This window comes from Aspergillus brunneoviolaceus (genome assembly GCF_003184695.1).
Source record: "Aspergillus brunneoviolaceus CBS 621.78 unplaced genomic scaffold BO95scaffold_19, whole genome shotgun sequence".
NCBI classification, from domain to species: Eukaryota; Fungi; Ascomycota; class Eurotiomycetes; order Eurotiales; family Aspergillaceae; genus Aspergillus; species Aspergillus brunneoviolaceus.
The window spans coordinates 204592-231901 of NW_020290749.1; the positions used below are offsets into that span (position 1 = coordinate 204592).

General features: G+C 54.0%; 6 protein-coding genes across 6 annotated transcripts; 3 read left to right on the plus strand and 3 right to left on the minus strand.

Moving 5' to 3' along the window:
- Positions 1-782: 782 nt before the first annotated feature.
- Positions 783-6112, minus strand: BO95DRAFT_472184 (P-loop containing nucleoside triphosphate hydrolase protein; the record flags this gene model as incomplete). The annotated part of the gene is made up of 13 exons (XM_025589637.1): positions 783-1005; positions 1110-1568; positions 1648-2266; positions 2329-2383; positions 2720-2823; positions 2902-3246; positions 3314-3479; positions 3541-4271; positions 4333-4566; positions 4620-4899; positions 4996-5222; positions 5310-5838; positions 5897-6112. The coding sequence occupies 13 exons, from the start codon at positions 6110-6112 to the stop codon at positions 783-785; spliced, it is 4188 nt and encodes a 1395-aa protein (XP_025444244.1).
- Positions 6113-7212: 1100 nt separating this feature from the next.
- On the plus strand, positions 7213-11396 carry BO95DRAFT_480682 (hybrid sensor histidine kinase/response regulator; the record flags this gene model as incomplete). Its single annotated transcript, XM_025590148.1, has 5 exons — positions 7213-7771; positions 7897-8035; positions 8119-9437; positions 9531-11110; positions 11167-11396. The coding sequence occupies exons 1-5, from the start codon at positions 7335-7337 to the stop codon at positions 11394-11396; spliced, it is 3705 nt and encodes a 1234-aa protein (XP_025444245.1). The 5' UTR covers positions 7213-7334.
- A 1012-nt stretch (positions 11397-12408) lies between these two features.
- Positions 12409-14379, minus strand: BO95DRAFT_73478 (Zn(II)2Cys6 transcription factor). The gene is made up of 6 exons (XM_025592185.1): positions 14263-14379; positions 14180-14208; positions 13928-14109; positions 13091-13873; positions 12941-13028; positions 12409-12856 (listed from the first exon to the last, which is right to left on the minus strand). Exons 1-6 carry the CDS (start codon positions 14289-14291, stop codon positions 12522-12524), a joined length of 1446 nt encoding a protein of 481 aa, XP_025444246.1. The 5' UTR covers positions 14292-14379; the 3' UTR covers positions 12409-12521.
- A 162-nt stretch (positions 14380-14541) lies between these two features.
- BO95DRAFT_441007 (zinc-binding alcohol dehydrogenase family protein) lies at positions 14542-16271 on the plus strand. The gene is made up of 5 exons (XM_025586086.1): positions 14542-14982; positions 15094-15228; positions 15287-15499; positions 15564-15934; positions 16003-16271. Exons 1-5 carry the CDS (start codon positions 14832-14834, stop codon positions 16186-16188), a joined length of 1056 nt encoding a protein of 351 aa, XP_025444247.1. The 5' UTR covers positions 14542-14831; the 3' UTR covers positions 16189-16271.
- Positions 16272-18355: 2084 nt separating this feature from the next.
- On the plus strand, positions 18356-19607 carry BO95DRAFT_451626 (GroES-like protein; the record flags this gene model as incomplete). Its single annotated transcript, XM_025588091.1, has 7 exons — positions 18356-18394; positions 18521-18709; positions 18746-18885; positions 19046-19101; positions 19141-19301; positions 19344-19451; positions 19473-19607. 7 exons carry the CDS (start codon positions 18356-18358, stop codon positions 19605-19607), a joined length of 828 nt encoding a protein of 275 aa, XP_025444248.1.
- A 265-nt stretch (positions 19608-19872) lies between these two features.
- Positions 19873-26575, minus strand: BO95DRAFT_480685 (uncharacterized protein). Its single transcript, XM_025590149.1, has 11 exons — positions 24929-26575; positions 24454-24871; positions 24348-24400; positions 23937-24285; positions 22797-23882; positions 22590-22726; positions 22362-22534; positions 22198-22311; positions 20884-22131; positions 20812-20830; positions 19873-20740 (listed from the first exon to the last, which is right to left on the minus strand). The coding sequence occupies exons 1-11, from the start codon at positions 26495-26497 to the stop codon at positions 19976-19978; spliced, it is 5931 nt and encodes a 1976-aa protein (XP_025444249.1). The 5' UTR covers positions 26498-26575; the 3' UTR covers positions 19873-19975.
- Between the last annotated feature and the right edge of the window lie 735 nt (positions 26576-27310).

Below are 27310 nucleotides of genomic sequence, written 5' to 3' on the forward strand. Positions count from 1 at the left end.
GACGCGCATTTCAACAAATCCAGTCTAATAAATAGCACAAGACAGATAATTGCACGGCGTTAGTTTGGTCCGCCCAATCGCCCGTACCGCTCGCCTCCATCTTTCTCACAGAGATCAACTTAGGGTTAGGCGCCCGACTTGCGCCTCTGCTGTGATCGTTATCATTGGGTGCGTGGCCCTTTCTTTCACACATACTAGAGGTCTCGGTATTACATTGTATTTATTGTACGCAGTCTTCTGTACAGTACAGGGAAATGCGCTGTGCTGTCGGACGCACCCTCAGCCACCGCCTACATTCGGTAAAAAAACACCCCATGTAAGTTATCGATCACCTCGCAGAGGCTCAGGAGTCTTACCTCCTCGGGCTCTAACAAGATCCTTCGAGGTTCCCTTCCAAAGAGACCTCCTTCGGCGTCTATCGTAGTTCCCAAAATAGGCTTGAGAAGGCGGGGAGAAATAAACAAAGACCCGGCAACTCACCATTACGTACGTGACCAAGAATGATAACAAGGAGTTGCTTCCAGAGAATTTATGCCCCAACGTGCTCTCCAGTACAGAAACAAAGCAAGTCCTTGCCGGATAAACACCCTCAATCAAGAGTGGGATCCATAGTTATGCTATGTGATCGGAAGAGTTTCAACGTTCTCCCATCGTAGCAGGATTAATTGCATCGTAGTACTCTTCTTGGTGGACCCCCGCATGACTATTTACATGTACATGATTTCCCCCACAAACGCGGTCACAGAGACGAACAACTAGCTAAAAGGAAGATAATAACCACATCACAAACACCCACTAGAGACATACAACATCCGAAACCGCGACTCCTGCCGCGCCAGCAGAGCGTCTGGCCGATCAAACTCGACGAGTCGCCCCTCTTCCATCACCGCCACCTTGTCAAACCACGCGATATTGTCATACCGGTGGACGATTGACAGAACCGTGCAATACGCAAACTGCTCCGCGACCACTCTATCCATCAGAGCTTGTGTCGCTTGATCAACCCTACAACGCCCGATATCGGGATTCTGCGTTAGCCGTATGTTTTCCTCAGGATAGCAACCCCGCCAGAGCTCAGGCAATATCCCAGGTGAGGGGGGACAACATACCGACTCATCGCCTCGTCGAGGATCAGCACCCTGCTTTGCCGGGCAATCGCGCGCGCCAGCGCCAGCAGTTGCCCCTGACCCGCGGACCAGTGCGTCGGATCGAGAGTGGCGTCCAGGCCGCCTCGTCGTGCGACGAGGTCGGTGAGATGTGTTGTGTCGAGTATGCGGGCTAGAGCCGGCTCGGAGAGGGTGTGGGCTGGATCGATGTTGAAGCGGATGGTGCCTGGGAGGTAGCACGGTTCTTGGGGGACGACGCTCAAGCGGGCGCAGATGTCCTGCGGCGGTACGGAGGTGATGTCGAGGCCGTCGATGTGAATGGTGCCAGTCTCGCAGTGGGGTCGCAGGAGTCCGGTCAAACACAGCAATAAGGAGGATTTGCCGCTGCCAGAACGGCCGCACAGCGCGATCTTCTGGCCGGGTTCAATGCGCATGCTTACGTCGTTGAGGACCGGTTTGGATCTGGAGGGTGGATTAGGGGAGTCAGTTCTATGCTTTGAGTCGGGAATGGCGGGCAATCGAGTGGCGGTGCGGAACGTACTTATATGCAGCTCCCACATTCTGCAGCTCGATGGCGCCACGGCTGGGCCAGTTTGTCTGTTGTGGGAGGGCGATCTTGCCGCGAGATTCGGAGGATGTTTGAGCCGTGAAAGACTGGATCCGTGAGACAGCCCCGAGACAGGACTCGGTCATGGACCAGAATTTCAGAAGCCGGCCTAAAGACTGCGTGAAGCTCATGAGGGTCACGACGGCGGTACCCGATGAGCCCGGGTCGAAGGAGTCTGGTATTAGGACCGTCAGCAACGTTAAGAGAACAATGTGACCGCTGGCAATTAGGTCCATGGCGAGGGTCAGCCATTGCTGGATCATGAACAACGTGTATGTGCATTTCTGCGACGTGTCCACCATCGAAAGATTGGCTTCCTCGAGGTATGTCTGCCATTGAAACGCCCTGATGCTCGCGCCACCGCCGAGGGCTTCGGAGAGGTGCTGGAACAGAGGGGCCTTGGCCTCGATGCTGAGCAGGCGGATCTGTCGCGAGGTGCGCAGGTAGCATTTCTGCAGGAGGAAGCAGACTACCAATAGGGGCGGGGCCGCCAGGGACATGTACTTGGCTACCACAAAGAGGATGGCTAATTTTAGGAGACAGGACCCGATGGCTTGGTGCGAGCAACTAGTCAGCAGGGAGATAGTCGTTCATTGCAGCTCAGACACTACTCACCCTTGGTTGCGTTGACAGCTGCCAGTGGTAGTGTCATATCCACAAGCTCCAGGTCCTGAGTGAATCTGTTTGGTGCAGGATAGGTATGAGTTAACGTGCTTGAGATATAGCCAAATGAACGTCACCATACCGATTCAAGATATCACCCGCAGTGGTTTCATACAGCCAGGAAAGAGGGGCACTGAACGTGTTAGTCCTGTTTGTTATGCAATGGAGCCATGCTCAGTGTACCTCATTACGCTGCTCAGAATGTCCGCATGCAGGCGTTCTGCGCTATTGGAGATCATACGTATCAGGTAGACCCTGTTGGCCATTAGTCCAGACACCAGGTTGTTGACAGGTAGATGTGAGGGAGGTGGTTCAGGAATTACCAAGAGCCTGCTGCACCAACCACAACAGTACCAACTGCGAAGGCAATAAAAACGCCCAGATACATCCCTGAAAGTTGGCTTGAGCCTTGCGAATCTGCATTCGACCACCACTTCAACCATAGATCTAATCGAAAGTGATCGTACAGGGTCAGTTGCGGCGGTCTCTTCATGCCACTCACGAACCGACAGCAGGTGCACTTACTGGGAAAGTCCTGACAGAACGCAGCTATGAGAATGAGAATGACGTAGACTGATGCAAGAGTTAGACCACTGGATTTGAGGTAGTAAAAATAGCCAGCCCCATCGTCAACATGGGAAGACTGTGTCGATCCCTGAGAGCGACTGTTGTCGTCGGACGGCAATTCGTCCTCTTGGGGTTCCACGCAACGTTCGGATGCTATCGGCCATTTTTTGGCAGCGTCTTCATCGGCCTCCGTCGAGTGGGATTGAGCTTGTGGTGACTGTGTTGAAGGTGAAGACAAGATATGCTGCGCCACTCTACCATCTTCAAGGACAAATATTTCGTCCGCGAGTGCGGCAACCTTGGCTGTTCATTCCCAAGCACATCAAACACGTCAGCGCAGTGTACAGAAGAGGCGCAAAGAAGCATTTACAATTATGCGTCGATAGTAGCACCGTAGTGCGCTGGCGACGAAAGTACCCTCTGTCCGGGCTCAGCAGGCGCTCGCAGATTCTGTCGATCGTGACGGAATCGAGGCCACTGAAGACATCATCCAGAATAATAATCTCACATTTCGAGTAGACCGCACGAGCAAGAGCCTATGAGAGATTTTAACGTGTAAGGCACAGGTATACAGAACCGACAACATCTGGAACTCACGACTCGTTGCTTCTGGCCTCCACTGAGGGCATTCCCCTGCCCGCCAACACGGGTCAAATCCCCCTCCGGCAAGGCTTGTAGATCCTCGCTCACCCCGCACATCCAGAGTACCTGGTGGTACCACGCGGGCTGCATGCCCAGCGGACCAACGATATTGTCACGGACGGTCCCCTCAACCAGCCAGGGTACCTGGCTACAGTAAGCTGTGGGCACAGGGAGCGTATGGATGTACCCGTGGTCAACGACGGTTTCGCCCAAAATGCTTTCCAGAAGCGTGGTCTTGCCAGCGCTCACTGGGCCCATGATGGCTAGTATATCTCCCTGGTGCGCATCGAGATCGATCTCGTGAAGTACCGCCGGTACAGAGGCGCTCCACCTCACCGTGGCATTCCGCAAGGCGATCAGAGGGCCCTTCTCTGTGCCTGTAGATGGAACCTCGGAGCCCCAGCGGCCGAGCAGTGATGTACTTGACGACACTGGTTTTGAGTCCAGGTGAAGAGGCTGTGCGTCTTGGTGGGCGAAATATTCCTGCAACCTGGCGAAGGAGCCCAGACATTGGAACAGAGCGGGTAGTGCCTGGATCAACGTGAGAACTGGTAGTGTAATCAGGCTCATGAGAGAGAGTGCGGTGAACGCCTGCGCGGGGTCCAGTGAGCTGCTTTTGTTCGCGGTCGAGAGTAAGGTGAATAAAGCAAAGGAGGCAGCCGGAGACACCAGCCACGAAAAATTGGCTGAGAGATTGTCAGAATGGGTTGCATAAGCCTAGTACTAAAGTGAGGGCTCTCCACTCACCAATAAAAACCTCCCAGCACAATAAGGACCGAAATTTATGGGAGGCCGCAATCTCGATTGATCGGCAACGGGCGATGATAGACTCGATCTGCGCCCCGAGACCGAGTAGTTTGATGGATTTGATATCGTTGAGCATTTGTCGAGTGACATCAATCCGGCGTTCCACTCTCTCAATCCACTCGCGCTGAGCCCGGTTCTTCAGCTTGCATACTTTTGCAATAACAAGTATACACACTTTGAGAGGCATAGGTTAGTCTGTGCCATCGCAAATGTAAAGTGGAACCTACGGAGAGATAGCACAACGGGGACGATGCAGGATATGGCCAGCTGTCTTCCAAGCAACCAAACAGCTAGCCCTATGTCGATCGGCGAGGCCCATGTCTCGTGCACGTCCCGGAGGCCCGTCGCGATCCGCTCCACGTCCGTCCCCAGCAAGGTGAGTGCAGATGTACCTCCTTGATCTGCAGCCCCGAGCTCAAGGGTTCGGCTGTAGACTGTGGCAAGTACAGCCCCCCGGACGCCAATCACGAAGCGATACGCCTGTCTGTTGTAGAGTGCCTTGGACGTCTACACAATGTCAATAAGTCTGGGTTCGACAGGCGTTGTCTGCAATATGCAGAGATACAGAACGCCACGTACGGCATTCAGAGAGATAGCACGTACTGCAAGCCCAAGATACACAATCGCCGATGCTCCGATCAAACCATACCCCTTGTTCCGCGTCGTCTGGCTATCGGATGACCCCACAAATTTGATCATGGCGTTGACCAGAAGGGGTTGCATCAGGGTGAACGCCGAGAAACACAATCGAGGAATGACTCCATGCAGGAATTCTGTTTTAAACGTCCGGAATACCGTGAAGAAGAGCTGGTTTCCACGTGTTTGGTACACTATGGGAGAAAGAAAGACAGAGAGTCAGCCATGGTACCCAAATAAGCCGAAAAAGGCGCGAGCACAGTGCAGTCAAACTCCCTTACCCTGATTCCATCGTCCCCGCAGCCTCCTCATCAGCCTTTCGGCCGCGAGGCTGTGCCCGAGGGGCGGAAGCTGCTCCAAAGTCAACGGCGAGAAGAAGCCTTGTCTCAGAATTGGGAGCACCCATGTCAGTAAGCACAGCTCCCACAAAGTGCTGCTTTCCTCCTTTGTCGTATCTTGGGGCTGCGATGGTTGTGGGCGTGTCGGTAGTGTGGACTCAAGTATCAAAAGCAAAACGCGCAGGCCCAACGCCACACTCAGGATAATGGGCGCAAGGACGGTGTTCGAAGCAAGCCAGAACGTCCGGGCGCGGACACTGTCCAACAGCACCGCCACAAACAAGTAGAGACTGGGCCAGATAGGGGGCCGCAAAGAGTGAGCGCGCTCAAAATATGTAGTTGAAATCGCCGCACAAGTGTCGACTGTCTGCAGGATTTGCGCAGCGAGCCATACCTGCGTCTGCAGCGTCGGGGTATTGTGTCGGATGCCGAGCAACGTTAACTGACTCCCCAAGAGTACAGCATGCAGGGTCTATTGCCCACATTAGCGTCCAAACGGCATTACTCTTGAATCAAGTCTCAAAGCCCACCATCAAAGTGATCGTTTGCCGTTGGTTGGCAACCTTGACTGGCTTCGGGAGGAGACAGGCGATACGGGTGAGGTGAATTGCTAGGAAGACAAACGAGGGGAGAGAAACCAGCACCACATCCTCAAAGAGCAAGGTGAAATCAAATTCTCGACAATGAACGTTCACGACGGGGCCGAAGGAGTTGTCACTCCCTCTCGGGCAAGGAAAGACAGTCATGGCGGACGATCGACTTAAGTTTATTGCCAAGGGCCCGCATGCCATTGAATACTTATATAATGGAGGAAATCATCCACCTGCGCGCGGAAAATGCAGTACAGTACATGATGCCATAGTGGAACACATCCGATGCTGACCACGGCCATTGCATAAAGCACTCGACGATGGCTTGAGAGACCTGTCGATGTTGTCGTCGCTTGAGCATTCCAATTTTCTTTGAGGTGCATACTGCTGTAAAGGATTAAGGTTGCGCGACCTGCGTAAACCCCACGGCAGCTGCCGATTGGATCAACAAGCGGCCTGCCATGGAGTATAGCCTTCAATAAACCTTGCACAGGTCACGACGCTGGCGTCGAGTATCACCGTGGCCCTGTGGCTGATGAGAGCAGCCCCGTATGGGGGGTTCGACTGTCGTGTGCTCAGTTTCCATAGATAGACGTGGAGCCCGTATCTGCCCGGCATGTGCGCCACTCCCAGGAACACGAATACGGGGGCTGCCAGGAACCCTGGACTAAGCCTGATGTGGCTGCGATTTATGATCCTTGATGGACACCGACTCCAGAGGTTTCATGATGCTTGTTTTGGCGGCAATTCCAGCCGATGCAGGGGGAACGGCGATGTCCTCGTAATTTCCGACCGGCCGGTTGGAGGGTGTCGTGAGAGGGGTCGGGCAATGATGGCCTAAAGCGACGATAAATGTGAATTTAAAGTGCCACGAGGATATCAGCTACGCCTCATGGTTGAATTCCTGAATGCCGTTTGACCAGACGAGATGAGAGAGTATTTCGGCCGACTGGGGCCTCGACCCGGCCAACTGGTTCCTGGTTCAGTTGAAGCAGCTTCGGCAGGCTCCGTCGGGAAGTTTCCCGTCCAGTGGGAGCCGGGGAGAACCGTGCTAACCCGATGAAGTCTAGCTAAGCGACGCGAGGGCTCCTGCTGCCGAGATCACGTGCCCGGGCGGTCGGAATTAAGTTTTCCGGAAAAGGGCAAAGTCGGTGGATGATGTCACCGCGGTAACCGAGTCTCATTCATTCGTTCGTCCCCCTTCGATGAATTTCCTGGTCCAGCGCCCCCAAAAATAGCCTCATCTCATCCCTCATCCCACCCCTACCATAATATCATTTCGTCTTGTTGGGTGTTTTTTCTTTACCACCCCTACCACCCCTGTCTGCTACATCTACCACCGTAGAGGGGAATCACTTTACCTATACCTTATGTTCCAATGACCTCTCCCCCCCCCAAGAAACCCCCGGCCGGTGGGCGCACTGGCCACTTCGACGGAGAGGGGACGACGACGACGACGCCGCCGACGCCAACGCCAGACTCTGCGCGGGACCATGGCGCTGGCCGTCGAGCCCGCGAAGTGTACAGTATCTTCCACCCACAGAGCCTCATTTCGCCCATCGAGGAAGAGGCCGAGCCGACATCGCGACTCCCTCCGGGCCAAAGTACCCCGAGTACCCCGCATCATGGGGGTGGGAGCTCCCAGCGTTATTCTTCTGTTGCTTCCCCCGCAGGATCCCCCCATCTGCACGCAGTAGACACCGAGTATACTGTCCCATTGGTGCTCGAGCCTCATCTGAGCCACCACAACGAGACCTTGACCTCCTTCGCCCAGTTGGCCGCTTTGCGGCTGGATGTTGAGCGCGTGCTCATTAGGTATGTCTGTAATGCATACCTTTCTTCTTCGCCGGGCCATATACGATTACCGCCGCTGGCTTAATGACTCTACTCGCCTTCTGGTTTTTGTTTACCTTTGTTTTTTTGCGTTGATTATTGTTTAGCGTCTCCGATCAGGACTCGCAGTTCATCATCGCGCAAGCCGCACAAACAAACCAGGGGGATCTGGATCTGCAGGACCTGGGTGATGGAGTGTGGAATGGGAATTCCAGGCTCTCCCTTGATGAGTGGATCATGTGCAGGGTATGGCTTCTTTCTTTCTCCCCCTTTTCTAACATGACACTCTCGTGGTTCGAATGTGTCCAACACCTCACCGACATCTACAGGATACTCTGGATCTCCCGCCCTCCAACCGAGAGAAAGGCACCTCCTCGTTTATCGAGGTCAACGACCTCAGCATCGACGAGCGGTACAAGAATCTCCCGTTCGTCCGCGGGGATCCCGGCTTCCGCTTCTACGCCGGCACGCCGCTGACCGCGGACAAGAAGATCAACATCGGCTCGATCTTCGTGCTCGACAAAAAGCCTCACCCAACGGGGTTGACCGGGGTCGAGAAGAACGCGTTGGTGACCGTGGGCGCCCTGGTCAGCGAGTATCTCGCCGTCAGCCGACAAGCCACCGACGGGCGACGCGCGGCCCGACTCTCCCGCGCGCTGAACTACTTTGTCGAAGGCAGTTCGGAGATCGGGGAGCGGGCATCGACGGCCCCCAGCACGCCCGCCGCCGTGGGCACCGCCTCCATCTCGTGGTCGCCGCCGCCACCAACGCTGTCCAACCGATCCGCGCTGCGTTCCGCTGAGTCCCCGTCTGTGAAAAACAGCGAGACTCGCTCGCATCGGTCGCGCAGCTCCCGCGGGACGTGGAGCCAGGGCCTCCGATCTTCGGGGGCTCGATCCACGTCGCGCGACAGGCGCGGCGGGTCTGCAGCGTCGAGATCCGAGACTAGCACGAATCGCACGCCCGAGACCTCGTCGTCGGGGGACTCGTGGATGTTCCAGCGGGCGGCCAACCTGATTCGGCAGAGTCTGGAGCTGGGCACCGACGGTGGAGTCATCTTCCTCCGCGCCGACCCCCATCTCCTCCACGAAGCCAAGTGGCGAAGCAGCAACAACATCGGCGAGAAAGCTCCGCGCGAACCGACTCTGCCCCATGTGCTGGCGGCGTCGACCGCGCACGAGCCCTTCGCCGCGCGGCCCGGCTCCGAGACCACGACGCCGTATCCGGCCGCGGAGTTGAACGTCGAGTTCCTGCACCAGTTGTTGGACCGCTACCGCCACGGCAGACTGTGGTCGTTCCACCGGGACGGACTACTCTCCAGCTCCGATGACGATCGACCCTCGCCCGCGCGCACCGACTCCCAGCAGAGCATCGACGAGTCGCGGGTGCAGAAGGCCTCGGAAAACTCGACCCTCAACCGCTATTTCCCCGGCGCGACGCAGGTGCTGTTCGTGCCTCTATGGAACGCGGCGGACTCGCAGTGGTTCGCCGGCTGTTTCTGCTGGAACACGCTGGAGACGCGCGTGTTCAATCCGACTGTCGAGCTGAGCTCCATGCTGGGGTTCGGGTCCTCCATTATGGCCGAATACATTCGCATGCAGTCGGTGGCCGCGGACCGGCAGAAGAGTCATTTCATTGGTAGTATCTCGTAAGGACGGCCTCTTCCCCCCCACACAGTTTCGTATGCAACCAAACCAAAAGACACTGAAAGATTGACTCAACGACTTGATGCAAATCACAGGCATGAACTACGCAGCCCCTTGCACGGGATTATGGCCGCCGGCGAATTCCTGCAGGGCACTCGACTGGACGAGTTCCAGCGCTCCTTGCTGGACACCATCTCCAAGTGCGGCCGCACACTGCTCGACACCATGAACCAGGTGCTGGATTATAGTAAAACCGTGTCATCGGAGCGCGGCCGTGCCCACGCCAAGCGCCGCAGCGCCAAGCAAACCAACTCCGGCGCCTCCTCGTTGCTGGACACTTCCGTGGCGACGGACCTGAGTGCCCTGGCCGAGGAAGTGGTGGAGGGGGTGTATCTGGGCCATGCGTATGGGCAACGATCCACCGCCCCGTCTGACTGCCCGGAGAATATGGCGCAGAAGTCACTGGTGGACGCGTCGCAGCCGACCCAAGAGAAGCTGGCCGTGGAAGTGGTACTGGATATTGCGCAGCACAATTGGGTGTATCAAACCCACCCTGGCGCGCTGCGGCGCATCATCATGAATCTCGTAGGAAACGCTCTGAAATACACGGAAGCCGGCAAGGTATCCTTGGAGATGGACGTGATCGAGGCGGCGCCCCGGAAGGCGGGCGGTCCTGCTGCCAAACCCGGAGAAGCGCTTGTGCTGAGGGTCTCCGACACGGGCAAGGGAATCTCCGAGGAGTTTCTGCGTAACAGACTCTACACCCCATTCGCGCAGGAAGATCCGTTGGCCGTAGGCACCGGCTTGGGGCTTTCGATCGTGCGCAGTCTGCTCAAATCCCTCGACGGCGACATCACCTTCGACAGTCGCGCAGGCGAAGGGACCTCTGTCAAAGTTACCATGCCTCTAACTCGGCCCGGTCTCGAGGACGCTTCCCTCGATCGTGATCTTCAGAATTTGACGATCCAGGGAAGCAAGAGCTCCGGACCGATTAGCAAGCATGCCGGGCGACGAGCCAGTATTCTTCTGGAAGGAGACGCGGAGGATATTTCATCGTCCCCGCGATGGACAATCATCAGCCGCTACCTGGTCGGCTGGTTTGGGATTGAGCTCGTGCCGCACGACTCCAACTCGCCCGTGGACTTCATGCTTGTGGATGGAACCACCACCGTTCCAATCGAAACAGAGACCGTTCTCCCCCCGATACTCGTCGTATGGGATCCATCTGCATCTCCATCGAACCCTCTTCCCGGCTGGCTGTCGTCGGCGCCGACCGTGAACTTTGTCCGTCTGCCGTGTGGGCCATGGAAGCTGGCAGCTGCCATTGAGCGCTGCTTGAACCAACAGTCGGAGACAACCTCCGTCGCACTCCAGTCGAGGACATCACCTGTTGCGCACGACGACCAACATCCAGCCGCCGCCGCCGCCGCTCCACAATCACAACCCTCACTGTGCCCACAATGCCAGAGCGCATCCACACAGCAGGATGCGGCAATCGAAAGAACCGCGCGAGGCCCACGAGTCCTAGTCGTGGAAGACAACCCAATCAATCGCAACCTCATCCTGACATTCCTGAAGAAACGGAACCTGGCTGCGCTCGAGTCGGCCGACAACGGCAAGCGCGCCGTTGAAGCGGTCGAGCAGGAGAAACATGGCTACGACCTGATCTTCATGGGTATTCCCCTCCTTTCTCGTCCTTAGAACCACATGGTGCTAACCTTTCCTGCTTAGATATCTCCATGCCAGTGATGAACGGCTTCGAAGCCACACGCGCGATTCGCGCCCTCGAAAGGGAGCGGGACGGCGGCGTCTCTGCCAAGATCATCGCTTTGACCGGCCTCAGCAGTGCGCAGGATGAAACCGAGGCGTTGAACTCCGGGATGGATATGTTCGTGACCAAGCCCTTCTCGTTCGAGAAGTTGTCCGAATACCTGAAGAAGTGGGAGCAGAATGAGTTATGAGGGGCAACAAGCATCTCGACCAGCTTAATTTCCTTTTCTGTCTGATCAGGTTGCGATTCGGCCTGAACACGTGGCCGATGCCATTAGATTTCTTTTTGTCCAAGGGTTTCGATTGATGTGTCACGTATACGGTTTCGGCGCTCGATACCCCCTATTGCATGAGTCTGCTTTGTTGTTTAGCCATATGAAGGAACGTCATAACGATTTAATTCCATCTTATCATCCGGAAATCCTCTGGATTGTCTGCGCAAGACTCCTTGCGACTCACTCGGTAACTCATAGGCTTGTGGTGTGGATTAATTCCATGTGCACTGTTGATCAGAGTAGGATCCGTGTATCAAGTTTCAAGAAGAACGCAGTTCTCCTTCCTCGTCTTGCGTCGTTGCATGGAACCGATTAGAATTCACACGACCTGTTTGCAGTACGCCTAGAGACCGTAATTGATATTCACAGTCTACCCGAGACCCCAGAGTCCCCTCAGCTCAGCCGCACGATCGGAAGTCTTCCACCCGGTTTCAGCTTCGATTTGCGAGAGATGTTTTATCAACAAGATCTTCTCGTTGGCGTATTCCTCTACCATGGTCGATTCCTGAGCACTAAGGGCTTCGCTTCCTGCAAGATTCCTAAGATCTCGACTCACTGGCTGCTGAGCTGCCGACCGATAGCTCGCCACATTGCGCGACTGGGTGTGCCTCGAGGGTGGAAAGGTCGTGCAATACCCCGCGAAGACAGTCCCTGCTATGTATAGGGGTTGCAGATGGTTGACCCAGTTTGCACTGCAACTCTTTTGGTCAATATCACGATACCTCTCGGGACCGGTACGGCTGGTCTGTCGCCAGCTTGCGATGTATGACGGGAAGTGGGAACTCACTGAGAGGAATTACAAGTTGAGATGCCCATCAGTTCGCGTGCATGCCAAATGGAATCGACCTGCTGGATTGATGTAAGTGACCAGGTTGGTGCTCGCGCAGGCTGCGTATACGCACAGCACTTTGGGTCTCAGGAATAACCGGCACAGCACCCGTCTGCAGGAGCAGAATCGAGCCCGCATGATAATACGTGTTGCCACAAACTAGAAGGATACCCACATTACCAGCGGTCGCCTTTTGGACCCACAGAGAAGGTTCACTCACTGGCCGATGTCCGAGCATGTAAAACCGTGGGGAAAACGGTGCCAGGGCAAGGCTCCTGTCGCAACAACGGGTGGACATCCGGCGGCCGAAGCCGGTACCAGCGCTGCATTTCATCCCACAGAGCCGCCACCGACTCGCCCAAGTCAATTTTGCTATGGCCAACACATCTTGCCAAGCAATTAACGATCTTCGCAAAAATCAAGTTGGCCATGTTACAATAGTCATCCACCTTGCCCTTGGCGGCCAGCGACTCAAGGGACATATCGTTCATCCAGAAGTGGGCGGGGATCAGGGTCGTTTTGCGGGTGACAAACGCAGCCCAGACATCTGTGACAAAGGCGGATGTCAGGGGTTCTGCTTCAGACGAACTTCCACTGATTAGACCCGAAACTTCACACCGGTGTAGCTTACCTATCCGCGCAAATGCCCAGAAGCAAGACTGCACAATACCAGGGCTACACCCATTCCACTTCTTCAGCTGGAGCAGACCGGCACACCCCTAGAGTTGTGGTCAGTAGCTTGTCTTCCGAGTATCCGAAAAGGAATATTTGGTGAGAGAACCTTCAAATGGCGTCGCCACTCATCTACACCCGATGCCATCATCTCGTAAACACACAGTAGCGTGCATGTCGCCAGCACAGAAGAATCAGCACGGGCGGGGTCTTGCCGGAGCAGCAGGCGGATGGTGTGCTGGTATAGCTCCAGTGTGATGGAGCGATGTCTACGTTGAAGGTGGTCCAAGTGGCGCGAGGCTAGAGACATTGCTGCTGCGACGAACGCCGATGACTTCATCATCTCATGGATACTGAACACCGTAAAATGCCTATCAGAGTCGGTGGTCTCGCACCAAGTTCCTGTTCCTCGCAAGTAGAAGCTAATGAGCCTCAGTTTCTCTGACTCGGAAACAGGAGACGGTGGTTGGGGCAGGATGGAGATGTCCCCAGAACAAGCCTTGCCGAGTGAGAAAGGTGCAACGTGCGTGCCAGCGTTAGGCTCTCCGATCGCGATCGGGCCGTGCACGTTGCCGGTGCTCGGGGTCTTGGAATTGGACACGGGCGAGGGCGGCGTCGCCGGATAGCTGTCTGTCTGATCAAGATCCTGAAATGATGGCCGTGCCACAAGATTTTCACCGACACTGTCATCTTCCGTGCCATGCTGATTACCACCGAGTGTGTGGCTTCCCTGCAGCTCTTCGAAAGCCCTGACTGTGCTGCACTGCAATGGTCGGGCTCCTTCGACCTCTCTCAGACCCGGGTCATGTGAGGGTGCCGGGCTCCTCGGTGGTGGGGAAGTATTCTGCAGGAATCTATAATCTCGGATCGTTGCCTCCGTCTCGTCGATAACCTGTGATTCTCATTGAGTGTGGGGTGCAGGATGGCTGATCAGGCTGTTCCGAACCTTCAAACGACGTCCTAGCGAGGGCAATGATCCTGGTCCATGGTCCAGAGCTTTTGCAAGGTCGGCTACGTCGGAGCGTGATAGTGTGAGATTGCGTGAGTGATGGAACGAGGCTTTGAGGCCCCACTGGCATCGACGCCCTTGCAAGGTACAATTCTGGCAACGTGGGTGTGCCCCATCGCCTATGTTGCGATTAAGAAGGCGTGAGGTAAGTAAGACTCCTCAAAGTGGGAGGTGTGGAGGCAAGCTTACATTTTCGCCGACGAGTGCGACACGGGAGGCTGTATAGTTTCATGGTCAGCGCACCACTTAGGGAAGTGCAAGAGATAATTTACCAGCCAGAACGCGTTCTTCGCCGTTGCATAGTAGTCTTCTTGGCAACTTCTCCCTCTTCTTCCTGTAATCAGTTACCCCTTGCGACAAGAGAGGAAAGAGGAAGGATGCAACACCACACCACTGAAGTAGTGGAAAGGGAAGACAGGAAAGTGGAAGACAAAACGGCAAGTGAATGAAAATGGTCACGTGATGGGCCAATAAAAGCAGCAAGTGGAAGCGCAAGCGCCCGCCCAGAATCTCTCAAAGTTCATCTTACTTGTATTTTTCCAGGTCGTACCCTTCGATCACTGCCTAGTCATCATGTATGACTTGTCTTGTCTCAGTCAGACTTTCTGCAGGTCTTCCAACGGGATCATTGTAGGATATTCTTGTCTATCACGCCACAATATATCCAGCGCCGGAAGTCCGCTACATCGTCATCTGGTCTTGACATCATAAGTAGTCCGAACCACCTTATTAATACCTCCATTGTCGCTCCATCATCGTCTCATGTATTGCACAAGTGGGAGAACCGATTCAACGAGGAAACTAGCCTGACCACATCACCACACAAATATTCATCTCTAAGATGACTCCCAGCCCAACCATGTCGGCACTCGTAGTCCGCGAGGATAGCCCTCAATCTCTCCGTCTTGCCAAGGAACAGATCCCCATTCCGCAACCAGACAAGATGCAGGTTCTGGTGAAAATCAGCCACGCTGCACAGAACCCAACAGACGGTTTGTTCTTCCCATCAAGCCAATTGCTTATTGTCTCTTTTCTTTCCTTCTTAGCCTCAAATATAGCTCGTGCATAGGCTTGAGTGGAAAGAGCGCCTGACAGGAAAGCAGTCCAATCGTTCGATAACCGCGCGTTTGGCGATGGCGCTGTCTTGGGTTGTGATTTTGTCGGCGAAGTGGTCGAAGTCGGCAGCTCCGTGCGACGGTACGCAAAAGGCGATATCATCGCCGGTTTGATTTGGGGCGGTATGTCTGATCTTTGTCTTACTTGGACAAGAGATTCTGAGCTGACGGAATTTGAAAGGCGAGACTCCGGGTCTAGGCGCCTACAGTGAGTACACCCTAGCCGACGAGAGTGTCTCGTACCCGGTGCCGGGGCGCAATATCTCGCGCGAGCAGGCGAGCACCGTGCCCCTGGCTGCCGCGACCGCGTGGCTGGCACTTTTTTCCAAGGACTGCCTGGGCATTAATCGCAACCAGCAGAAGGGTAGCAGTGTGTTGATTTGGGGTGGGAGCTGTAAGTATCTGAGTGCAGTCAGGGTCCCCTCCTCGCCATTCTCTCCTTAACCGGGCATCTACAGCAAGCGTCGGACTCTACGCCATCCAGCTGGCCACCATGTACGGATTGGAGGTCGTCACGACTTGTAGCCCCAAGCACGCAGAAATGGTGCGCTCGTACGGCGCCCGACACGTCTTCGACTACAAAGATGATCTGGTCGTCGATAAGATCAAGGAGGTGGCTCCCACACTCAGATACGCCTTCGATACCATCGGCAATGCAACATCATCGCCAACGGCCTCTCGTGCCTTCCAGGCGGAAACTGGGTCTCTGTGTACGGTGCGACCCGGCAAAGCGAATACCGAGAAGGTGACATCCGGGACTCGGGTGACGGATGTGTTGGTGTGGACCTCCTTCCTCAAGGATCACACATATGGCGAGTTCAAATGGCCGGTAAGTGGCTGGATCCTGTACTTCACTCCGTCAGGGCGAAAGGAGAAACTCACGTATGTTGCGTGCAGGCTTCCAAGAGCGACCATGAACTCTCGGCTGAATTGTTCGACAAGCTTCCCTCCTGGTTGGAGAGAGGCACACTCAAGCCTAGCCATCCCAGGTTGCGTCAAGGGTTGGACTCGGTGCCCGAAGGGTTCCAGGAGTATCGTGATGGAAAGATCTCCGGCTACAAGATTGTCTATGCCTTGGACTAAGTCTGGTGTTTGGAGGTTGAGGCTGTTCCTTCGTCCTTAGTTGTCCGATTATAGAAACTTCATGTCGGATAAATCGATAACAGAATCATTTATCATGCAACGAGATGAGAGCAATGTGATATTGTGCAAACCGGCGTAAAGATTGACAAATGACATGGCTAGGATTAGCATGACGTGGGCCGGAAAAATTGCTCTCGTTGTGCCATCAGCAACTTGCCTCTTCCTGCAATGGAGAGCAAGAACGTGGACTTTGGGCTACTGTTCGCGTAAGATTCAATCTCATATTACCTAGCCTTTCTATAGGAACATCCATTCTGAGTGTCTGAACAGCAAGAGTCGGCGTGGAAACGTAGTCACGTGACACAACAGGAGCTATTGACGAGCTCTATTGTTGACCATATGGCCATTCGTTTGAATAGAATACGGGATGATCATTATGCCAACTCGGCAAATGGATTGCCGCAGCGGCAGCTGTCTATCAAGACTCTCGATGGCTCCTATCAGAGCTCCCTAGACTATAGTATACTTCTGTCTCCGACCGCGCGAATGTGGTCCCACTTGGTCTATTAAACAGGGCAAGTGGAAGCGCAGCCGCTGTGGGGCATGCAAGTCGAGCCCTATCTTGATCTCTAAAGCCTTCAAAGGCCCCGATTACGACAAGTAAGCCAGGGACAAACCGATCCGAATCCTCAACTGGTTAGGGTTGAATGACGTATGCAGTACTGCACCCATTGCTCCAAGATTATGAGATGGTAAGCCACTGGACATTCGTCACCCTTCCTCACCGCATCATCATAGGATTCACCCATAGCTATGGCCAACCTCTACCATAAATAAATACAATGCTTGAAGCAGGTGTCATCGGTCCAATACACCAACAAGATCTTGGTCTATCCGTCTACTTTGACTTCTCAATATTCTCCTCCTGTGCGCCACCTCATTGCAGCATATCAAGATTTCAACCATGCCCTACGATGGACACTGCATGTGCAGGCGAATCCAAGTGTCGCTGCAGCAACAACCGCCTCATTGGAATGCCACTGGCAATGATGAGCCTTCCAAATTGATTGAACCAGGGCAAGTACAACTCTAACTGTTCTGCATGTGACTTAGTCGCAACTGCGGGCGATCCGGGGGCGGCAAGAACCACGAATTCGCGACGCCTGATACTTTGTGGCTCCCGCCATTGTTGACCATCAACTCACGGTCGTCCATAAATTACGTCTTAGATGATTCTAGGGCTACAATCACAGACCCAAGACTATCTCTGAAGAGTTACGGTGATTAACACACAGAGAGCGGGAGTATTGTCCTAGTAGGTGTTTTCATGGCTGCCATGGCCTTTAACGAACGGCGGTTTATTTGAGATACCGTTTCTGGATGTCCCAGCGCCAACTTTGTAGCGATTATGGAAGGTGAGTTTCCGTCATGATCAGATCTCAATAGCTCTTTGTTCTGGTTCCTTGCACTGACATTTTCGTCTGTAGCCCCGTCTCGACTAAGCGCCCCGACTTCCCAGGGAAGACGCTGCTAGAAGCCTCGCTCTCTTCGATAAGATAACTCATCCTAGTCATGAAGCCTTTGCAGCCAGACGGCAAAGCCCGCGATTGAAGGGGCTAAGCAGAACTAGAATTTGAACAAGGGGAACGTGTGAGAAAATGCGCTGAGCTATAAATTATAGAACATCTATCAGACGTCAAGCACATAAAATGCATACCGGAGAATAATTCGCACAAATGAGCAGTTGCTAAAGCTGTCTGATTAGTGGCCCGAAAGGGCTCCAGAATTGATGCTCCGATATTTGTCTGTATAGTTCTCTCAAGGGAAAGGGAATTAGTGCCTCAACATAAATCTTTGAAGCGCTGTGGGATTGGCCTCCAGGATGGTGAATTGCACCAACAAACTAGGTTTATGTTTCGGGTTCTATGGTAGTCTCGAAGCACCCACCGATCACATCACGGAATCAGAATTCACTACGCCCCTGCTTAGAAGCTTCTGTGTTTAACATGTGAATCGTAGAAGAACTCTCGTGGGTTGACTCGATCATAAATAGCAGGACTCTGTCACCTTGCTGTGAGCTTCCTTTCCATGCTGAAGATTCAATCCCGCCCAGCCCGATACTCTCCTCTTGACACATCCACGGCAGTTACAAACAGCAAGATTCATCATGGGTTCTCAGAGTATGAAAGCCCTCAGGCTTGTGCAGGTACCAGCCACCATCTCCTTTTCTCAAAGCTCACAGTCTCTCGTTTGCCTCCGCATAAAAACAGCACAGAGACGAAAAGCCTCCACCCAGAACAGACTGACATGATATATTACTTACCGCATTAAGTACGGAGCCCCATACAATTTAGAGGATAACCCGATCCCAACTATCAGCGACTACCAGCTCCTGGTCAAAGTCGGGGCCGCCGGCTTCTGCCACACAGATCATCAGATCTACAATGGGGTCTACAATTCCCCCTTGCCAGTGACTCCGTCCCACGAGCCCGCGGGAACTATAGTGGCGGTCGGACAGAATGTGACAGGCAGCTGGAAGCCTGGCCAGCGGATCTAGATGCTGAATTTCCGGGGCGTGTGCCATGCGTGCGTAGGCTGTGAAGTCGCGCTCGACCCCCTTCGGCCTAATGAGCCGGACACTCGGTTCTGCGAGAATAAGGAGAATGCCGGCGTCAATGCCGATGGGGCCTTCGCGGAGTAAATCGTGGCCGACCCAGCTACTTCGGTGCTTTTGTCGGATGGGGTGTCGTTTGAACAGGCTGCTCCGTTGATGTGTGCTGGGGTAAGTTGACGACAACCTTGTCCAGGGGGTGCGCTTTTGGCTTAACTATGTATCACAGGCTACCGTCTGAACAAGCCTCGCAGGCGCAGGGATAGAACCTCATCTCCCCATCGGAGTCATCGGCGTCGGCGGTCTAGGCTACCTCGCCCTGTAATTTGCGGCGGGATTAGGGCATCCGACCGTTGCAATCGACAACCGACCCGAAGGGCGGCAGTTGGCGAGTGAACTTCCGACTCACCTGAGACCTGGTAAAGTCGTGGACTACAATAGTCTCAAGACCACAAAGGAGGTAGTCGAGTTTGCAGGAGGAGGTGGACTTGCGGCTGTGCTGGTCTGAACCGACAGTGTGGACGCGACGGAATGGAGCCTTAAGCTTCTCCGGCCTCACGGAGTCTGCGTGCCGCTGGGGCTTCCCGTGGAAGGATTTAGGATCTCAGCCTGTGACATGATATTCAAGGAGCTGATTGTTCGTGGGAGCTTGGTTGCGAACCAGCGCCTCTAGTCGGATATGATGAACTTCGTCGCGGAGAAGGGGGTGCGATCTCACGTACAGACGGTGAAGCTCGAGGAGGCCATGGATCTTCCGGACCGGTATATGGACCCTCATCTGAAGGGACGGTTGGTCGTTGTTTCTTAGGTCAGGGGCTTTCTCAATATTTGTTATTCCTGTTTCCCCAAAAGAGGACCTTTCACGCGGAGGAAGGGGGGGGGGGGCAAAACTATGTTCAGGGTACAGCTACATGAAATGTGCTGAGTCTGCCTAGTATCAGTCACCAACCATAAGGTGTCAACTTCCTTTCTTGCATTGGCTTTATACATAGGTATTTCAGATTCGTGTAAAAGATCTCATTGCTACACTGCGAGACACAATCCAGATAGCTTGATCTAGTAAAGTTCTAGCTATCACGTCTGATGTTATTCAAAAAGACTCATCGAGGACTATGAAAAAGGCGCAGAAGTCAACCATTCATGTGCAGACTCAGCCTCTGAGAGCTACACACCCAATTAGCAAATCTTCAAGATCTCGTTGGTTACCTTCTTGTAGAGGTCGCCGATGGCTATCTTTGGCGACCACTCCGCCTCGACCTCAAACCTCCTATTAGCCACCGTACCATAGAATTTGAATACAAGCGGCTCATTGTTGACCAGAGCATGAGTGTGAACACCAACCACGATCTTCTCGATGTGGAAGACAGAGGAAATCTTTTTTTGAATCTCGTTCACAAAGTCCTGGAGCTTCTGCATGCCATTCTGCCAGTCCTTTTTGAGGGCCTCTAGGCCCGCGTCCATCTGCTTGATGGCATTGTGGACCTCCTCATGAACCTTGAGCCGGTAATCGTACTCCCGCTGCAGCTTTGCGAGCTTTGCGTCTTCCTGGATGCGGGTGATTGTCTCATCTGCGGCGCGAATCTCGGCTTCCAGGTTGGGTCCTTTCTTGTCGAGGATGGCTTGTGCATCCCGAATCGCCTGCTGATACTTGCTGTTCTCACTTTGCATTGCATGAAGATTGTTGATCGCTGCTTGGATCTTTCTATCCTCGGTGTCCACAAATGCCCTCACGAATCCGTCGAATCCTCCACCTTTGATAAGGTTATCGATACCCTTCGCAGCGTTCTCTGCTGCTTCAGCTGCTTTCTCTATCCCGGTAACGAGACCCTGAAATGCATCAGAGTTGATTGTGGCATCGAATCCCTTGGCTGTTTCATGGTAAACGGCGGTGGCTGCCTTGACGAGTTCGTGGCGTGCCTTCTCTGCCTCCAGTGCCGCGGCCTATTGTAATCAAGAATTAGCTTTCTTTCTGTATCGCCTGCCCAGGCCTTCCTCATTTCATGCAAACGTACCCAATAGGCAATAGTGAGCCTACTGAAGTTAGCTCTTGATCTCTTCAGCGGCAGTGTGACAGGGTTGCATACCAATTCGCCTTGCATTTCTCCCAATACACCGCTTCAACCTGTGCCCAAGAGGCCTTCTCGGCCGCCATCTTCTCATACCAGGCGCCCTTGGCCAGCTCTGCCCGCTTGAGAAAGTCTAGTCCATACCTGTTTGCTTGCTCCTTCTCCAGTCTCTCAAGCTCCTTGCGATTCCGAGCCTCCTCCTCCTTGGCTGCTTCGAGTTTGTCGTTGTACTCCTTTCTCTTCCGTTGAATGAGTGCCTCTTTGTCCAGTTCCGCCCGCTTAACCTTCTGTTTCAGCTCTGCTTCGACTTCAGACTTGTTCTTCTTGGCGGTAGCCAGATTCTGTCTCAATCGTGCAATCTTCTTCTCTGCCTCTTTTCGCTTCTTTTCCTCCTTCTCAATCTCCACTTGACGCTGGCTACGGGTTGCCTTCAGCCTTATCCGTGCATCCTCCAGCTCCTTTGCCAGTTGATCCATCTCAGCCTGCTTCTCACCGATCTTGGCCCCAATGAGGTTTTGCACGGACTCAATGCCATCCGTGCCCAGTTTCTCAATAGTTTTGATCATATTCTTGATACTCTCACAGATCATATCAAATAGATCGCCCTGGATCTCGGCCTGGAAGTAGAGTCCCTGGTGAGCCAGATCACGGACACTGCTAAAATCCGCCGCTGTGGCCTGCAGACTGATGGTAAACGCCTTGGTAAACTGTACGGCAATGTAGGCGTTGAACGAAGGGGTCTCCGTGCCCAGCTGGATGTCCACGAGGGTGACCAGCCCAATGCCGAAGCAGGTCACCATGCCATCTACCTTGACAATCTGCTGCTCTTTGGTCATGAGCACCACCATGCTCGCCCGGGGTTCACCACTGGCCGACGAGACCACGAGCGGACCCAAGCTGAAGTTGTCGATCGCGCCCTTGAAATCTAGTCCTGCAGCACCAATGCTCAGCTCGAACTCAGCCTTCTTGCCGAATGCCGTCAGTTTCCCGCCGCCGGAGATGCCTCGCGGGTACTCCTTCTTGCCAATGGTAGCCCCCGTGGAGACGTACAGCTTGGCATCCGTGAACACGAACAGTTCCTCAGCCCCTGTGATCGTCTCCAATTCTGGGATATTGGCCACCTTGCCGGCGACCTGCACGATTTTGATGAGGTCGACTTCGGAGATGTTGACCGAGATGAGCTGATCATCGGGAAAGTGGCTGATCACCATGGCTGCCCCGGCCTCGAAATCTCCGACTTCGAGCTGCCCGCCGAGGCCCATTTTCCTGGTTTCGCGTATCAGTAACCCCGACTCAATAGGTCTGTGGCCAAGAAGCACATTGCAAACTTACGAGGGACCGACTTCCAGGAATTTGGCATATTCGATCAGTATCTCGACCCGAAAGTCTGCGATTGTGACCTCCTTGCTGATGTTGAACGGGTTCACCCAGGGCTGCTTAGTCGCACTGGAGGAATTGTCAGCATTGTGCATATACCCTCAGTCCAACCAACTTACACATAAGCGGAGGCATGCAGGGCCCCTGCTCGGACCATTCCTTCGAGGACTAATGGATCCTGACCCGATTCCATCAAAATAGTCAAAACGCCATCGAGCGACAAGCTGGGATTCGTGCTGATCTCAATCCCGACGCCGATATCGCCCAGCTTCACGGTTTGGGAAATGTGGATCTGACGGCAAAGATGCGTCAATATTGTGTTACAACCTAAGGGGGGAACGACCTACATCCATTGACGAAGGCAAGCAGATCTTGAGCTCCAATTTCCGCTGAATGGTAGCGCATAGGACTAATCCATCCACCTTCTCCTTAGCAAGGATGTTGAGCTCATCAAGGGGTGGTATAGTCGCGCATAACGAGATTCCTACACTCGGGTTAGGGCTTCTGTGTCACTAGGGAAGGGCCTAGAAAGTGAATAGCGATCGCTGACCTACCTTTTCGGACGGGATACTTCAGGGTGTTCAGCTCTTTTACTGACTTGATCTCTCCAGATGCGGCAATCACGGCGACATTCCGCAACCTGAGGTTTCCAATGGGGGTGCCTGCAAGCGTGTCACAAAGCTCTGCCAGGCAGAGGTCCGTATCAGCCAGACCATAGATCATCCACTCGCGTTCAGAAGCCTGCTTCGACTTCTTGTTTGTCTCTTTACGCTGCGTGAGAAAGGCGACTGTCACAGTCACTCCACTGAAGGTGACCTTGCCTCTGATGGAGAACTTGCTGGCCCGGTTGAGGAGAACCTCCTTGTCTTTGCCGGTATCTTTCTTGACAAGGTCCTTTCCCATTGAGCTGTCTTCTTGGGATGATTTCACAACGGCTGACTCGCTACCACCGGCGTCAGCGTCGATCGAGGAGCCCTTTTTGCCGTGCACACTTAGTTTTTTGTCGGTTTTGGGCTTTGCTCCGATAAAGATATCAATCCGGGCCTCCTTGATCGTGATATCAGCGTCCTTCACTTTGTAATCCTCCACCCCACCCTCGATGGTCAAGCCGGTGCTGTCATATTTAATCAAACCGTGCACGCTTTTGACGTCGTTGAAGCTCACTTTCCCGGAAAGCTCAAAGCACCATTGTGTATCCTCTTCCCCCTCTTCCTTCCTGGCAGCACTCTTCTCGTCAGCCTTGGTTGCTGCTTTGGTTTCAGTCACTGCGACAGAATCTCCTTCCTTGGCCTCGTCGTTTACGCTCGGTTCACCCGCAATCTTCTCGTTCGCAGAGTCTTTCTCTTCAGTCGGTGCTTTCTCGCCGTCTTTGAGCGTCTTTTTTTCTTTATCCTCATCACCCTCCTTCTCATCCTTCTCCTCATCCCTCTTCTCCTTCTCCTTCTTCTCCTTCTCCTTCTCCTTCTCATCTGCTTCTTTCTTCTTCAGCCTCCGACCAATATTGAGGTGCAGCTCCTCGAAGGTTAAATTGTGGTCCTTGATGCCCTCAGTCTTGGGTTCGACTCCGTGGATATGGGCGTAAATCTTCAAGATTGATTCGAGCTTCAAGTTGCCCACCTTGGCGTCGAAATGATAATCTTCTGTGTGGGGATTAGTAGAGCTCTGCTGCAGCCAAGAGCCATAGATGGACTTACTCCTGGACAATTGGCCTTTGATCTCCAAGGTGGCATTCTTCGGCTTCTCCTTGTCTGCATCGCCTTTCTTGTCGCCACCATTTTTCTTGTCTTCGCCCTTTGACTCCTTTTCCTTGTCTTGGCCTCCACCGGCGGCCGACGGCTTCGGCTTCGTGTTTGAAGCCACTTTGGCGTGCTTTTCAATGTCTTTCTCGGCCGTTTCTGCGTTTGCCTTTTCCTTTTTCTTGTCCTCCTTCTCCTCCTTCTCGAGGCTACCCTGAGGAAATTCGAGAGAGCCAGACACAGTCAGCGTGCAGGTCTTCCTGAAATCTCCTGGTTTGAAGAAGGCGCGCAATTCCGCTTTCTTCATCTGTTGATGGGTGATCAAGTCAGCATGGGAATTCATGTTCTCTGAATCGCCGGGATTCTTACACTGAGGTTTGCGACACCGCAGAAGTTATCCCACTTGCCGACATTAATGACCACTGCCAACCACGTAAGTTCGATCCTCGACCCTGCCTGGGTCAGGTGGACTTACGTTCATACTTGCTTCCACCACCTTGCTCGTCTTTTTCCTCCTTGCTTTTCACGGCCTTCTCGTCCTTCTTGTCTGTGTGTTCAGAGTCGGGTTTGTCTGCTTTTCCCTTACCTTCGGCAGCTTTATCATCTTTCTTGTCTTCTTTTTCTTTCACTGTCTGGTCAGTCTTCTTGTCTGTATCCTTACCGTCCTTCTTCTCATCTTTCTTGTCATCTTTCTTCTCATCTTTCTTATTGCCTTTACTGTCTTTCTCTTCTTTCTCCTTCTGCTTCCAGTCACCTCCCCGGATCCAGTATCTTGCCTCCAGAGTTCCCTTCGATTTGGGCAATTTGGTGATGTTGAGTTTGCCAAATAAGCCGACTCCCAGTTTCCATTCTTTCTCCTTGTCTTTCTTGCCCTTGTCCTCAGACGATTTGTCCTGTGTGCAACATTAGCAAATTCGGGGGAGTTGTAAGTAAATACACGCCTTGCGTACCTTCTCGTCGAGCGCTTTGGGTTCCGTTTCCTTCGACTCGGGGACTTCCTCGGGGTTTCTAGGGCTGGAGTCATCTTCGAGCACATTCACCACGGCGGCTACTTCCGAAGATGCAGACTCGCCTTCTTCAGGCTGGGCATCCTGCACCTTTCCCTTTTTATTCTTATCTTTGTCGTTTCCCTGCTGCTTAGTCTGCTCGCTCTTGTCGCCCTCATCGCCCTTCTCACCCTTCTTTCTCTTGCCACCTTCCTTCTTATCATCCTTTTTCTTCTCCTCCTTCCTCGCTGACAACTCGATGCCCACCGTCTTGAACTCCAGGAAATCCCACTTCGGCAACGTCATATCAGCATAGGCCTGCAAGACCAAACCCTCGATCTTGGGCTTCTTGCTCCAGTCTCGCTCCTTGGCAATCAACGCACTGACCCGCAGCTTGGAAGGCAGGGTTGTTCCCTTGTCGGAGCCAAAGACATTCTTGAGCCCGTCCGAGACGAATTGCAAGCCATCCTGAAACTCCAGGTCACCCTCGAGTCGCAATCCGACCGGGAAAAGGCTATCTTTCTCCTTGTTGCTATAGGTAAACTCCAGATTCTTGAGCGGAAGCTTCTGGATTGTCGACTGCTCGATCTCGGGGAAGAGGATGCCGAGCGGGGAATCCATATCCTTGAGTTTGACCTTTTCTTGGATCGGCTCATCCTTCTTGTCACCCTTGTCTTTTGCCTGTCCATCCTTCTTGTCCTTGGACTGGGGATCTTCCATCTTCTCTTTCTTGGGCTTTGATTCAGCATCTTTCGATCCGACCGGAGGCTTTTTGTCCGGCCGGGCCTCCTTCTTCGCCTCGTTCTCGGCGCCGTCCTTCTCACCCGCTTTCGTCTTCTTCTCGTCATCTTTCTTCTTGCCATCCTCGCTTCGGAAAGAGTACAGCTTCGCCTTCAGCCCCTTGATGCCGAAGAAATCCTTGATGTCACCGCTGAGAACATAAGAATCGACCGCAGCGGCGCCGACCTCCCCCTTGGCGGCAGCCATCTCTTTCTTGACCTCAGGCAGCGCGACCGGCGTCGCCGTCTCGGGGAACGCGATTTCAGCATCATTCTCCGCCGGCAGCAGCAGCATGGGCTGTGCGGCTGTCTTGCCGATCGAGGCGACCAGAAGCGAACCCCCGCCTCGCTGCACCCCGGAGACCGGGACCGGCATGACCTTGACGTCGCTGTACAGATCGTGGTCCTTGTGTTCGGGCGCCGGATCGCTCGAGACCGACTCCCCGACCACGAGGGCGACGTTCTGGACGACTGCGCCGCCGATGATCAGCTCGTTGGCGGGCGAAGCCGGGATCTCCGGGGGCGCCGCTGACAGCGATCGGGACATCGTGGTCCAGCCCGATAGAGGGAGGAATCGCGGGGCCGGGGTTGCCGGAGGCGATACATCTGGGGTGGTTACGAGGTTGCTGCGCTTTTCGTTGCGGACTGTGGCGGTGGAGAAGACGTCAAGGGATTGCAGGGAGGAGAAGGCCCCGCTCGCAATGAGGTCTTCGCCGAAGCTGGACAAAGAAAGGAGTTCAGTATCTCGCGCCATGCTGTCTATTGTGTGAGTAAGATGGTGAATGTCAACTGTTGCCTGAGTACGAACAGCAAGCCACACGTCCAGATTTCGAGAATGCAATCCCACTGCCGGGATAATCGGCACATCATATACCCCCGCCGGACGAAAGGTCCCCACAGGCAGCAACGGCAAGTTCGATTCCCTGTTTTTCCTTTTCAGCTGAAGGTCCCGAAAATGGGGATCCGCCCCAGCTCAGCTCAGCTCGGCTGCTGATCTCGTTCGTGATGGGGGCCTGTGGGGAGATCCGATCGACGATCGACATCAACCTTGCCCAGTCTGGGCTTCATCCGATGTTGAGAGCTCCACCTGGAGTGGGGTTGATAATGGCTAGCGTCGCGTTCTCTAGCCAGCCACCCTCGTCTTCAGTTTTGCTCTTATCGCTGGACAATGGCAGTTCCTTGTTAAAGCCGCCAATAAGGCCCACGGGTGACAAGTGTTGACGTAGTGCTCACTAGCTAACTGGTAACTAGTTGAATTCTTTAGGGCTTTGGCAGGACACACGCTGGTGCTGTGGCCCCAATGCCTGGAACGAGGTTGTTTCCCGCCTGTTTGGGTGGCTCCAGCTCTCTTATCTGCTTGCATCTTGTCCCTTTTCGGGTCTGGTCCTACGCTTTTTGTTTCCTTGTCTCGTGATATTGTCGCCATTCCTTCTTCTTCTGAGCTTTGCCGGCGTGCCCGCGGGATGGTAAGCCTAGACCAGGACATGTAGTAAAACCCCGCAATGCCAGTTGACTGCTAGCATAATCGAGCTGGCCCACGTTCTAGATCAGAGATCGCAAAAGATAG